General features: G+C 42.5%; 1 protein-coding gene across 11 annotated transcripts in view; it reads left to right on the top strand.

Annotated features, from left to right (window-relative positions):
- MED12L (mediator complex subunit 12L) overlaps positions 1 to 12,662 on the top strand; it is a 327,766-nt gene that overhangs the window by 93,299 nt on the left and 221,805 nt on the right. For 7 of the 11 annotated variants that reach the window (XM_058550786.1, XM_058550834.1, XM_058550768.1 and 4 more), the window contains 5 exons: positions 891 to 1,022; positions 3,958 to 4,084; positions 6,622 to 6,836; positions 8,403 to 8,507; positions 9,387 to 9,563. The exons of 1 other annotated variant lie outside the window; for it this stretch is intronic. In XM_058550786.1, the coding sequence (XP_058406769.1) occupies positions 891 to 1,022; positions 3,958 to 4,084; positions 6,622 to 6,836; positions 8,403 to 8,507; positions 9,387 to 9,563 (756 nt within the window). The remainder of the gene's footprint in view (positions 1 to 890; positions 1,023 to 3,957; positions 4,085 to 6,621; positions 6,837 to 8,402; positions 8,508 to 9,386; positions 9,564 to 12,662) is intronic. 3 more of the 11 variants (XM_058550826.1, XM_058550812.1, XM_058550818.1) reach the window with 2 other exon arrangements.

The raw sequence follows: 12,662 nt of genomic DNA, 5'->3' as shown, positions 1-12,662 counted from the left end.
GCATGAAGGCCGGTGCTGTGATGATGCAGCTCTTCGGGCATAGTGTTGATACAGTTGGGCAGATAGTAAACACTGATATTGATGTCCCGTTGGTTGGATAGATCCTCTAGAAGGAAGGCCAGTTTGCACAGAAGGATGACCCCCCGCTGGCATCCCTCCTCCTGTCCCCCAATTCCTGTTCCTTGGGTCCCTGTGACCTTTCTTTGACTCCTCTCCTCCTCAGTCTCTGGTGCCCATTTCTAGGCCATGACAACCATGGCTGCAGTCTCGGTGACGGTGCTAAGCCCTACATAGACCCGGCCGCTGTCCTTTGTTAACTGTGTCTGCTTTTAGTTTTTGTCCCCTTTGGATGCTTGGCTGTCATTCATCAGGTTTGTGGTTTCTGATGCAGTGGGTCTTCAATCAGCATTCTGGTTTCCCCTCATTTGTTCCCTCCACCTCCCCCTTGGACCGGGTGACTCTTGACGTGGCTTGTTTGTGTCACGTGTTGAGTGAGGCCTGAGGGTAAACAGTGGGGTGGCATATTGGGCACGTGGCAGCTGTTGTTGCCATTCAGTGGTTGGTTGCCTTTCCGTGTGCTGTGAAAGTGTGTTCCGGAGGGTCGACGGGGCAGGTTACGGTCCTGTGTAAGGAAAGACGTATTCAAGGAAGCTAATTCTCTTGGAATTGTCACAGATTCAGCCGTTCTAAGTAGGTTATTTCCTTTCTTATGACTGAACTTTTACTCTATACTTCAATTAGAAAAGATTTGGGACCACTTTCTAAAATGACTGTAGTAAAATATTAGAAGAAAGCATTAAAGCTTTAAATATTCTCACTGCTCGCTTCCTGCCTCTACTGGGGAAATGTTTCCTGCGCTGTGGCTGGTACCCGTCTCTCTTGGTCATTAGGTCGCCCCCAACGATGAAGCCGTGGTGACGCTCCTGTGTGAGTGGGCCGTGAGCTGCAAGCGGTCGGGCAAGCACAGGGCAATGGCCGTGGCCAAGCTCCTGGAGAAGAGGCAAGCGGAAGTCGAGGCGGAGGTGGGTGCCGTGTCTCTGCTTGTTGACGGTCATCGTCTGAAAAGACCTTTTGGGGAGGAGTCTTTTTTACTCTCATTGTGCTCATTTTTTCTCTTGAAGGAAAAAGGGAGAACGTTCGCAAAATTCACATAAGGACTTCACACTAGGATCCCTCTAAGTTGATGAAACCAATCATTTACAATCTGGACTAATTTAAAATTGTATCTTTTAAAATAAACTTAACATTCTATTTAGAACAAGGAAATCTCACTTTGTGAGGTTAAGACACACACGCGTACATACATTTTTTATATGCATGTGTGTATATGTGTGTGTATATGTGTGTATATATACGTGTGTGTATATACACACGTGTATATAATACACCAATACACACACATATACACACATGTATATAATATACACCGGTTGTGACTATGAGATTACAGATACCAATTTGCATTAGTTTTTGAGATTGTGTTCTGGCCCCAGAGAGAGCAATTGAAGCCTCAGAAGTAGGTTATAAAAGAAAAAGCCAAACTAACTTCATAAGCATTAGCTTTTGTTGAAGGGGAGATTTTTGAGTGAGCCTTCTTTTCTGCTGTAAGCCTGAGCTGGGATGGCTCTGGAGAAGGTGTGTGTGGTCTGACCAGGCCCCGTCCTCTCCCTCCTGGGCTGCAGGGCCTCCTAGCTCCTCCCTCTCCTTCTCCACATCCTCCACACGGCACCCAGAGCCGTCTTTTCAGAGTGGAAACAGACCCATTGTCCCTCCTAGGACTCCTGATGGCTCCTCACCTCCGCCCACAGAGCCTCGCGTGAGCCTCCCCTGCCTGCCTTTCCCACCTGTCTCGCGCCTTCTCCCCGGGTCACACACAATTCTGACCACCTTGGTCTTCCTGTCCCTCTAACACACCACACTCGCTTTTATCTGGAGTCTTTGTTCCTTCTGGGCGGCACACTCTGCTCCCGTCTTTACGTGGCCCGTTTCTTTCTACCATTCCTGTTTCAGAAAGTGTCACTTTCTCTGTAGCTTTCCCAGCTCAGCCTGTGTCACCTGCTTGGGAAGATCTCCCGTCACCACCTTACCTACAGGTAACAGCACCCACAGCCCCTTTATCACATCACTCTGTTTTCCTTTCCTCGTGGGCTTATTACTGAATGCCTGCCGACCCCCCTCTAGACTGTGGGTTGGCAGCGGGGGCCTTGCCCACCCTGCTCGCTGTGCTGTCCTTGGCACAAGCATGCTAGACGCTCAGACAGGCTGTGTTGCGTGAGTGGCCTAGCACTGAGCTGGCTGCTCGTTACTGATAACACACCTGCTTCCCGTGAAGCTGTTCAGCAATGATATAGGAAGAATATTTTCATAGACACGTCTCTCCTCCTGTTGGGAAAGCAGTGTTCACCAGCTACAAAAGACTGTGGGCCTGAAGAGACCGATGTTCAGGTGTAAACCACACAGCCCATTTTACAACGTGCAAATTAAGAAAAGCAGTGCCTTGCTTGTTTTCTACATGTTAGTGAATAGACTATTCTCCAGTGAATTGCAATGACTGAACTTCTGTAACTAAAGTTGAATTTCTCAAATTTCATTGCTCCTTCTGGATTGTTGTTGTTGTGTCTCTTCTGCCCCCCCACCCTCCCCAGTGTCCCAGCATACACACACACGCAAACACACACACACACACTCTCACTCACTTTCAGAAGAGGTTCACACATAGATTACTTTCACACACAGATTACTTTGTAATTTTAATAGGCGTAAATGTATCCATATCTAAAAACGTATTCTCTCAGAGATGTTTAAGGTAATTGATTTCTGTTAAACATCGCCATTTTCAAAATTTGACCTTTGTAAAGAGATGATGGATTGTAGAAATAATATCTTAATGTAATAATTAGTATCTTAATGTTAAAGAATTGGTAATGAAAGTGGGAGGGATCAAAGGGATATTAAAGAGAAGAGAAACTGAGGTTTGGATTGCTTCTAAACTGTTTCTTTTCTGGTAAGTTCTGTCTTTAAGAATACAGAAGTTAAACAGCTTCCCTAGATGTGTTTCATGAACTGTGGCGATTCCCCGAGGTTCTGAGAGATCTTACGGGTGAAGTGATGAATGAGAGGAAGAATCGTATTAGGGGACTTATGTTAGCTTTTTCATTCGAGACCACACTTCCCCAAACACGCTCGTAGATGCACTCACCTGACACGAACACACACAGGGGAGTCAGTCAGCAATGCATGCCCAAGTATTTCTTTTCTTTTTTTTTTTTTTTTCTGTGAGGAAGATCAGCCCTGAGCTAACATCTATGCTAATCCTCCTCTTTTTGCTGAGGAAGACTGGCTCTGAGCTAACATCTATTGCCAATCCTCCTCCCTTTTTTTCCCCAAAGCCCCAGTAGATAGTTGTATGTCATAGTTGCACATCCTTCTAGTTGCTGTATGTGGAACACGGCCTCAGCATGGCCAGACAAGTGGTGCATTGGTGCGCGCCCGGGATCTGAACCCAGGCCGCCAGTAGGGGAGCGCGAGCACTAAACCGCTAAGCCATGGGGCCGGCCCGCCCAAGTATTTCTCAGTTAAACGTAAGCTATTTAAAAGGAAGACAGTCTCAAATTATTTTTAGCAACTTTGCGTAGAGATAATGAGTGGTTGGTTGTATGAGGCTGTGTTTTCGGCGGGTACTTGAGCCGCACTGTGCAGAGTTGATAATCCACGTGACTAGTGTCTTTCATGGGTGTTCTTTGGGATCATTTGGATTTTTCTGGGGTAGTTTTTCCCAACCTTTAGAAATTGTATTTACCTACGATGCATGGCCCTCAAATAAGTACAGAAATCTCAATTAATTTTGCATGTTTTATCTGAGAACTTAAATGTTAATAAAAAACTAACCAATTCATGACCATTGCACCTGTTACTTATCCTCTGTAATTAACTGTGCTTGTTTGTTTTTAACCTTAGAGATGTGGTGAATCAGAGGTCTTAGATGAGAAGGAGTCCATTTCTTCAGCCTCTCTTGCTGGATCTAGTTTGCCTGTTTTCCAGAATGTTCTTCTAAGGTTTTTAGATACACAGGCCCCCTCATTGTGTAAGTAAAGCTGTTTGCTCTTAGATCTTAAATAAGGGATTGACTGTTTTCTTGGGGCTGATTCTCCTTTTGTTTTTTCTTATTTGCATCTTATCAAAAGTTATTGGCACTGAATATAATGTATGTTTTACTGAGCAAAATTTGGTAGCATGTTTGCAATGGAGACTTTTGTGCAATTTTACAATCAGGCAGTCTTCAAAGACTTAAAACATTTGCAGAATTGTATTAATTTAAAAAATAAGTCACTTCATTCCCTTATATTTGGTGGACCAATTTTTCCTTTCTAGATCCTTCTTACCAAAATAGAGGAGCAAAGGTCCTGTGATGTTTCACTGTATATTGTGATAATTGGAATTTTTTCGAACCATTTTCCAAATTTCTGATTTTCTAACACCTGATCTTAAAAGGGGGAAGAAAATTAAACAGAAGTGCTTTGTAACCAGGTCCTTGATACAAGGAACTAATTTGTTAAGATGGTTGGCTGCTTCCCTACGCTCTCGTGGATGTTCATGTCATCCCACGTTCTTCTTCTGTCTTTTGTTCTGTTGTTGGTGGGGATCATGGATTTGGGAATAAACAGCCAGGAGTGGGTTCGTACCATGGGCAGACACTTTACAAAAGTCATTTCTGTGAGCTGAGTGGGTTTGATCTTATTCTGAGGTTTTCTTATGACACAGAGGGTCTTAGGATAGATAGTGATGGAACAACAGAAAAATGGCAAAAAGTGAAAAGTGATAGTAAGGGGAGATAAAGAATGGAGGGGTGGGAGGGAGACGTTTGTGGAAAAGAAGCCGGTAAAACAGCAATAGGCCTGCTTCTGATTCTCTGAGAAAGGCCTCCTTTTGGGTTGAGTGACGCTGGGGGGCGAGGTTCTTTTAGTCCCTTGGCGGCTGTTCCAGGCTGGAGGAGAGTGAGAGCTGGAGCCAAGCTGGTGGTGGGAATGGAGGGAGCAGCAATGAAACATGGACACGGAGGGAGAAACGTGCAAGGACAGAGGAGATCCGGATGGCAGGAGATATGTTATCAGGAATGGCAGTTAGCAGCTCTGACTTATCTTGTATCCTGGGGGAGGTACACATTGCCCTTTGCTTCCTTCATCCCCGTCCCCGCTCCTGTTGTCTCTTGGGGAAGAACGTCCTCCTTCTGCGCCATTGCCTGTTCTGGATCCGTTCACGGCTGGTCAGAGAAAGCTGTCTGTTTCCAGCAGCACGGGCGAGGTCATGGTCGTTGAGTTCAGGGATCTGCGAGATCAAGCAGTTGGGCTAACCTTCAGGGAACTGAGTTCCCCCTCCCTGGACGCGCCTGTCTGTTTCCTGTAGGTGTGAGTGCGCTGGGACCAGGGACGGGGCTGGGCGGGTGTAGTGAAGTCTCAACATTTTTTAACCTTCTCTCAAAGGTAGTACCAAGTTTTAGAGTGCAGTTACAGTATTAAAAGTCATAATGGGAGTTACATACACTGGTTATGAATTAAAACAGACTGCACAGCTCCATCTTTGTGTCCTCTTTATTCCATTTTCCCTTTTTCTTTTCAGTGGATCCCACTCACTATTTTTTTCAAATACCATTTTTTTTTTTTTGTGAGGAAGATCAGCCCTGAGCTAACATCCATGCTAATCCTCCTCTTTTTGCTGAGAAAGACCGGCTCTGAGCTAACATCTATTGCCAATCCTCCTCCTTTTTTTTTCCCCCAAAGCCCCAGTAGATAGTTGTATGTCATAGCTGCACGTTCTTCTAGTTGCTGTATGTGGGACGCGGCATCAGCATGGCTGGACAAGCGGTGCATCGGTGTGTGCCCAGGATTTGAACCCCGGGCCGCCAGTAGGGGAGCTCGAGCACTTAACCGCCAAGCCACGGGGCCGGCCCTCAAATACCATTTGAGTTGTGGTTCTATTGTGAAGTCTCCTTTGAAAAAGTGCACACGCATACCCTGTAAATACACGGACATAGTCAAGGTGTAAAAACAGTCATGAGCTGTTTTGATAGTAAAACCAGAGGAAAGCAGGCTAGCCCTGCTTTTATTTTCTTACCTGATATTTTATGTGTTTACGTGATTACTTAAATGGTTATTCGTTTGCCAGGGGCCACTTTTATTTTTTGTGAGGAAGCTTGGCCCTGAGCTAACATCTCTGCCCATCTTCCTCCACTTTATATGTGGGACGCTTGCTATAGCATGGCTGGATAAGCGGTGCGTCGGTCCACACCCAGGATCCGAATCTGTGAACCCCAGGCTGCCGGAGCGGAGGGTGCAAACTTAACCGTGCTACACCACCAGGCCGGCCCTAGGGACCACTATTTTTAATCTTGAAATTGTGTTTAGCACACTGGAAACTATTTTTTAGTTACAGCAGGACAATCAAAACCTGTGTGCCAGTTCGGCATAAAACAATGGTGTCTCATAGTAAATTTTCCAATAAGTCTTTTATTTTGGAAAAAAAAAATTATGAAAAGTGTTGAAAATATTGTTAAACCATGATAATCGGTTGTTTTTCTACCGTGTCAAGGGAGCTGAGTTCTCCACTGCCTTTGTTTCTCTGTAGCGGACCCCAACAGTGAGTGTGAGAAGGTGGAGTTCGTGAACCTGGTGCTGCTCTTCTGCGAGTTCATCCGCCACGACGTGTTCTCCCACGATGCCTACATGTGCACCCTCATATCCCGGGGAGACCTGTCCGTCACTGCCTCCACGCGGCCGCGCTCGCCAGCAGGGGAGCACGTGGACGAGCACTACCCCAAGGACCACGACGCGAAGATGGAGGTATGGCCCTGGGGGCGGGGGCGGGCCCCCCAGCCCTGAAACCTAACTCTGCGGGGACGCCGCTCTCAGATGGATTATTTGGTGGAGGAAAGGTGGTTGCATTTTAATTGTGTTCTCTTGTTACAAAGCTCGTTTATCTCTACTCCTCACTCATGAAAAACATTTGGGGTATAATTTATATCTTCCAGAATTTTCTCTTGGATACTTTAAAACTTAATGAAAAGATTTAACAGCCCATAACATTTTTCATTGTATTGGAATTCTATGTATTTCTAATCTACATTTTTCCTTTAATGTTGTGCTTCAAAATTGGACCTGTTTTGGCCCTGAAGTCCTGGCTCAGTTTTCATCCAAAGGAGCATCGTTTTCCCGATGTATCAATCTTTACTTGTATCAATCTTTTATACATCAGGGGAAACTCTGTTTTAGTCATAACACATCATATTTTCATTTCAATTAATTAAAAATTTAATCTCTATTTCTCAGATGTTGTAGAATTGTTCTTTTCAACAAGTTATTCTATACTGTGAGCATGATTTTATAATTTTCTGCCAACTTCTGATATTTTGGACATTATTCCAGATACTTTGGAAATTTTCAAGGCAAAAAACATGGAGTTGGTGATGGTAAATAGTAGAAAATGGTGAGAGATTGTGACAGTTCCTTAAAAATAAAGTTCTCTGAGAGTTTAAGCATATACTATTATGATATTTTTATTTTTTATTTACTTTTTTTGTGAGAAAGATCAGCCCTGAGCTAACATCCAATGCCAATCCTGCTCTTTTTTGCTGAGGAAGATTGGCCCAGAGCTAACATCTATGCCCATCTTCTTCTGCTTTATATGGGACACCGCCACAGCATGGCTTGACAAGTGGTACATTGGTGCGCGCCCGGGATCCCAACCTGCGAACCCCAGGCTGCCGAAGGGGAGTGCGTGCGCTTAACCACTGTGCCACCGGGCCGGTCCCTGATATTTTTAAAACAGTGGCTATACTTGTAATTTAAAAACCTGACATTTGAATTGCACCTGTGGATTCATAGTTTTTACTCTTAAGATTTGGTCACCAAGTATTGCAGGGATTTTAAAAAATTGCTTCTTTAATGTAAATACTTTTGTTTCTGAATTTGTCTGCAGTACAAACAGAGTTATAAAGGGTAAAAACTAAAGTTACTTGACCTGTTTCTGCTTTTCCTGTGTGTCTGCTTTTTCTTTTCTATTCTTGGATTTCAAGGTGCCTTATATCTTACATGTACTCTTAGATTTTTCCTACTAAGAAAAGTGGGTGAGCTTCTGGCCGAGAGTTGCCCAGAGAAAGAAGTTATGGCCAGTTTGTGTCAGGACGTTTGTGTGCTCCTCCCTTGAAATATTGTGGAGGTAGAATCTTTCTCATCATGAGGGCAAAGAATGTGACTTTGCAAAGCAATGCATACCTGAAAACTTCCTTCTCTTTTTTTTGCAGAAAAAAGACATAGAATGGTTAAAAATATCACTGTTATGTTTTAGCTTCAGTTTCTTAATGAACTACAAAATTTACAGTGTGACTTTCTTTCCCTGGCACTTATCAGGAACAGACTATTATGGCGCATATGGGCATTGACTCAGGAACTACTAATATTTTTGATGAAGTAGACAAGAGTGACTTTAAAACTGACTTTGGTTCGGAATTTCCAGTAGGTTCAACTTTCGAATTCTTATTGACTGTTAACCCCTCCGCCCACCCCTACTCCACCTTGTCTCCATCCTGTTCCTTGCCCCCTGTGCTGGAATGACTTGTGTACCTGTGATGTAAATGTGGTCCTACTATGCTCCGCCGTAGGGCTCATCTAATCATCTCATGCAGTTGTCTCCTTGCAGTTTATCCTCAGTTTTGGCTGCACTGCATCCTTTGTAAATTTTAACACTCCTTCCCTCCTAGTTGACTGTGACCCTTTTGTTCATTTTGAGGTCACTCTCTCTCTCAGGAATACATAAATCTAGCTTCATCGTGACGGTCCATGTTGATTGGCTGTGTCTGTGTTCGGCTTCTAAACAACAGCTTTCCTGGTTCTGGACTTGTTAGACATTCTTCCACTTTATTTCAGGGTCATTATCATGTGTTTTTCCTCGTGGATCTCAATATGTAACTATACAAAAATACATTGTTTAGGGTACAGACTAAAATCTTTATGTCTATTCTCCATTAGTTTTATTAGTTAATTATTTCTGTGTGTGTGTTTTTCTTGGAAATGTAGCCCTATGAGGAGAACTCTGACCTCTGAGTCCGGGTTTTGTCTCTGGTCCACCAGGAAATGCAGCTGTGCACGTTTCTTAGGGGTGTGTGGTTGTCATCATCTCATCTTAACAATGGGGGATGCTGTTGACACAGTGCTCCTGATCTGAATAGGAAGTTTGTGTCAATTAACAAAATTTTTTATGTATTTTACTCAGTGGTTAAATAAGGAAAAGATATTGTATGAGTGCCTCATGTGTTTGAAGTTCTGGTATGTAGTGCTATGTTCTAGTTTTGCTCTTTCATTTACAATCTCCAACATTTGTTTTACATGACTTAGATATTTTCTCCCATGCCTGGAGAGTCCTGTGAGAATGCCAGCCCTTCCTTGGGCAGAAGAATGTCAGTTAATGGGGAGAAGTTGCTGAAGAGAGAAAAGCCCAGGGAGTTAATTTTTCCATCGAATTATGACCTCCTGCGACACCTACAGTATGCAACACATTTTCCCATCCCTCTGGTAAGTCATTGCTTCTGTCAGTTGATGACCTGATTATTTCATTATAGGATCACTACCTGTTGATTAGTCAGCTGCTTGCCTGAGTGACACACATGAGAGCAGGTGAGTTTTTGCATTCGCTGCTGCTTTTGTTATAGTTCTGATTGTATAGCTTATGTGCTGATGTCGTCCAAATTTGTGGTGTGATACCACTGGCTGGCTAGACTTAATGGAATTTCCCACATTAGTGTCCTTGTATCAAGAGCGTTTGAGTCACTGCAGATGATGTCGAAGTGTGTTTTCCTACTTGAATTTGAAACTCATTTACCGAGCAGCTTTTATGTGTACTGTGTTGTGGTAGGTGCTTTTGGTATTATACAGATGAGTAAGAATTTGGGGGCACGGGAAAGGTGCATGAGATAGGAGGGAGACAAATATCTGTAAAATGACAAGCACTAAAATTAGTGCAATAATTGAGTAAAAACCCAAGTGCCCACGGGAAGGTGAAACATTTGAGTAAATACTGGAGGGGACAGAGCATCTGATTGAGAAACTGGTTAAGGCTTCATGGAAGAGGTTGTGTGTGAGATGTAACTAGTTAGACGTGGGAAATACTTGCCAGGAAATTTAGTGTTTGAGTCATAGTCAGTGATGTACTTTATTTAAAAGGGAAACAAGATTGGTTTTTTGATATTATAGTAATGAAAATTGAGCCAGAATCTGTAAATGTTTTTTTATTCTTAGGTTCACTATCTTTTTTCCTGGAATTTTATTTTAAGTGTAATTTCACTGACTCATTTTTTTCGTTGAAAACTATTATTATTTTTAACAAAAATGTAATTGTGAGGTGTATCTTAGGTTATTTCCTGGATATCTTTGAGGAGTTTTGATCTGCAAACTAAATATTTTCTTAAATTTGTTTATGTTTTTGGTTATTTTGGAACATCCTCTGAAATGACTTTCAAAATCACTATACCCATATATTTTTTTCTCATTACAGTTAAGAAGCTTTTTTTTTGTGGTGTTAATTTTTCTGTGTCCAGGGCCATGTGAAAAGTTGCCAAAATTCTTTCTTGTTCATCACTGGCTGAATATGTCAACATTTTTCAGGTGTTACCTGTGGGCATCCCACATTTTCAACATAACGGAATAATTGCACAGTTTAGGGCAGCGGAAAGAGTGGCTTGATATTTTAGAGATGTATCCTGAAGAATTCATGGATGAACTATCATGATGTCTGGGATTTGTTTTAAAATAGTCAGAGTCAAAAGGGGAGGCCATTGAAGTCTGGAGTATAGTTAACGGTGATGCGCCAATGTTCATGTCCATGTTTTGACAAACGTGTCGTGGTAGCGTCAGGTATTAACATTAGGGCAAACTGGATGACAGGTATATGGGAACTCTCTGCACTATCTTTGTACCTTTCTGTAGATCTCAAATTATTCCAAAATAAAAAGTTTATTTGAAAAACAGAAAAAATGGAGAGAGGAAATGAAGCAAATATGGCAAAATGTTGAAACTGGATGAAACTGGTTGAGGGTTCTGTGTCCCTCACTTGGGTAAGCAGAGCCTCGCAGGCCTCCCTCTGCCATGTGTCCGAGTGTCAGAGCAGGGCACTGCCCACACGTGGACTCTTTATCCTGTTATGTTACGCAGCCATTTTCAGCATTTAGCATTCAAAGGACCGTCCCTTCCTTAGAGGAAGGAGCATGAATGATTTCCAAGGACTAAGTCTCTTGATGAATTACGACATAATTTGACTGTAATGCAGTAATCAAAGAACTGCTAGAAAGTTGATGTTGTAGGGTACCATTTTTTAATAGCCTTCCATCATCAGTTGCCCTTAACCCCCCTTTCTGTGATTATAATTTAGAATAAACCATCAATGAGGGGAAATAAAAGTATACACTAATATAACGTTGACATTAGGAGTGCTGTAGAGTCTGGTTCTCTTCCTTAATAAAAAGGGAAAATTTGGCCCACCTATCATGCATGTGAGGAGAATATAAGAATATGATTAAAAAAAAAGTTTTGTTTTTTTCCTGTGTCTCTAAGATGTGACCTTAGTGAGTGAAGGCCAAGGAGAGAGGACTAAAGGGGATTTGACCGGAATATTCAGGAGAATAAACTAGTTTCATGTAGGCTCTTACACGAATTATGTCTTGATCTGCCCATTAGTAAAAACATGTTGTCAGCCTCCCAGCAAGTGCAGGTTCTTGTGGGTGGGCGTTCTCCTAGCCTGTGACCTAGGTGAGTTGTTTCTACCTGGTCTGTGTTGCTCCCTGATGCTAATGGGGTTCCTGTCGGCACCACTCACCAGCTAGAATGCGTCCAGTACTCACCATAAGTGTAATGGGCACTTTCTTTTGTGCATTTTCTCATATGTTATTCTCTTCAGACTCAGAGAAAATATTTGTGAAATTGTGGACAGAAGTCATCTGGGGTTCAAGCTTCAGAAAATAATAATTCTCAATGCAGAGCTCAAATTGAGTCTGGAATCAAACTTGTTTTGTCAGCTTCCAGGAACACCATTTCTTAATCATTGCAGCTAATGCAAATGAATTACCAACTATTTTAATATGGGCTTTTACGATTGAAATGAAAAAAACACAAAATCTCATGTATGCTTATCTAAACTTTTCAATCTCCTTTTCCCTAAAGAAGTCTTTAAGACTCACTGTTGAATCCTTTGCGTTACTGGCAGTAGAGAGAATTCGATCAAAGGGTTGTGACCCCAGAGTCACCATACTTTAACTTGCTGGCCCCACATGGGGTCAGACTCATCTTCAGGGTTTGAGTGGGACCAGTCAGCCCAGCATGTGCTTCGTTCCTAACAAGGCCTTGCTGTGTGGAGTTGGCATGTCTATTTTAAGACCATTTGACTGGTGCTATTTTTCCATACCTTTGATATGAGTGTCTAGTTCCAAAACAATAGTTTAAGCAGTTAGTATAATTTAACAACTCCCCTTGAAAATGTTAGCGGGTCTATTTCTTATTACTACAAAATAAAAAATTAAGAAACCACTGGATTTGTCAATACTAACAGCAGAAAATCTTTATTTATAACCTACAGGTAGAATATAAGTATATACGATACATTAAAAACTACCCATGTATTTC

This window comes from Diceros bicornis, chromosome 2, assembly GCF_020826845.1.
Source record: "Diceros bicornis minor isolate mBicDic1 chromosome 2, mDicBic1.mat.cur, whole genome shotgun sequence".
Taxonomy (NCBI): domain Eukaryota; kingdom Metazoa; phylum Chordata; class Mammalia; order Perissodactyla; family Rhinocerotidae; genus Diceros; species Diceros bicornis.
This window is presented reverse-complemented; position numbering and strand designations above follow the sequence as displayed.